We start from the raw sequence: 732 nt of genomic DNA on the forward strand, positions 1-732 counted from the left end.
AAAATTATAATAATAAGAATTCGGATAAACCGTATATTGTCGTAGTCGTGTGTTTATTAGTCACGCTGAATCAATGAAAGCAGTTAAATCTTCTGTTTATTCAGCTACCGCTATAGGGATTTCCTGGATTTCTTCTCTTTAGGTTGGCTGGCCTTCGGATGGAGATTTACTACTGATCACAGAACCGTGCTTCACTGACAAGATGCGCATGACAATCGCACCGATTTAATTTCGATTTTTTCGATTTACCTAGTTACAATATGCAGAAATCTCACTTTGAGACAAAAGCGTTGGGATCGGCGTTCTTCGCGTTCTTCAGCTGTGCAGGCGCACATGCCGGAGACAGTTGTCCTGTCTGGAGAAGGTTTTCCCACACACCTGACCGCAGAAGGGTTTCTCGCCTGTATGCACTCGTCTGTGCGTGATCAGACGCGTCCGCTGCGTGAAGCCCTTCCCGCACTCCTCGCAGCGGAACGGTTTGGGCCGCGGATGTGTTTTGGCCAGACCTGAGCTCGAATGAGGATTCAACCCGCACTCAGAAGCGCCGAAGCTCTCGTTCTGAGAGAATGAGAACAGACCGGATGCAGACTGAGCCGTCGGGTCCTGCGTCATCACATACGGATCTGGAAAAGTCTGGGAATGCTGTTCCGACTCTATCAGACGGACCTCCGGATCGTCAAGCACCTTCGAACTCCACGGATGAGAGTTTCCATCGTCGCGGCGGTTTTGCCT

The 732-nt window shown here is 49.7% G+C and overlaps 1 protein-coding gene across 1 annotated transcript in view; it reads right to left on the reverse strand.

Annotated features, from left to right (window-relative positions):
- Nucleotides 1–315: 315 nt before the first annotated feature.
- LOC107696740 (zinc finger protein 569-like) overlaps nt 316–732 on the reverse strand; it is a 19,191-nt gene continuing 18,774 nt past the window's right edge. Inside the window, exon 4 of the mRNA XM_016497225.1 lies at nt 316–730. Coding sequence (XP_016352711.1) covers nt 316–730 — 415 coding nt within the window. The remainder of the gene's footprint in view (nt 731–732) is intronic.

This window comes from Sinocyclocheilus anshuiensis, unplaced genomic scaffold, assembly GCF_001515605.1.
Source record: "Sinocyclocheilus anshuiensis isolate Anshui unplaced genomic scaffold, SAMN03320099.WGS_v1.1 scaffold217, whole genome shotgun sequence".
In the NCBI taxonomy this organism is placed as follows: Eukaryota; Metazoa; Chordata; class Actinopteri; order Cypriniformes; family Cyprinidae; genus Sinocyclocheilus; species Sinocyclocheilus anshuiensis.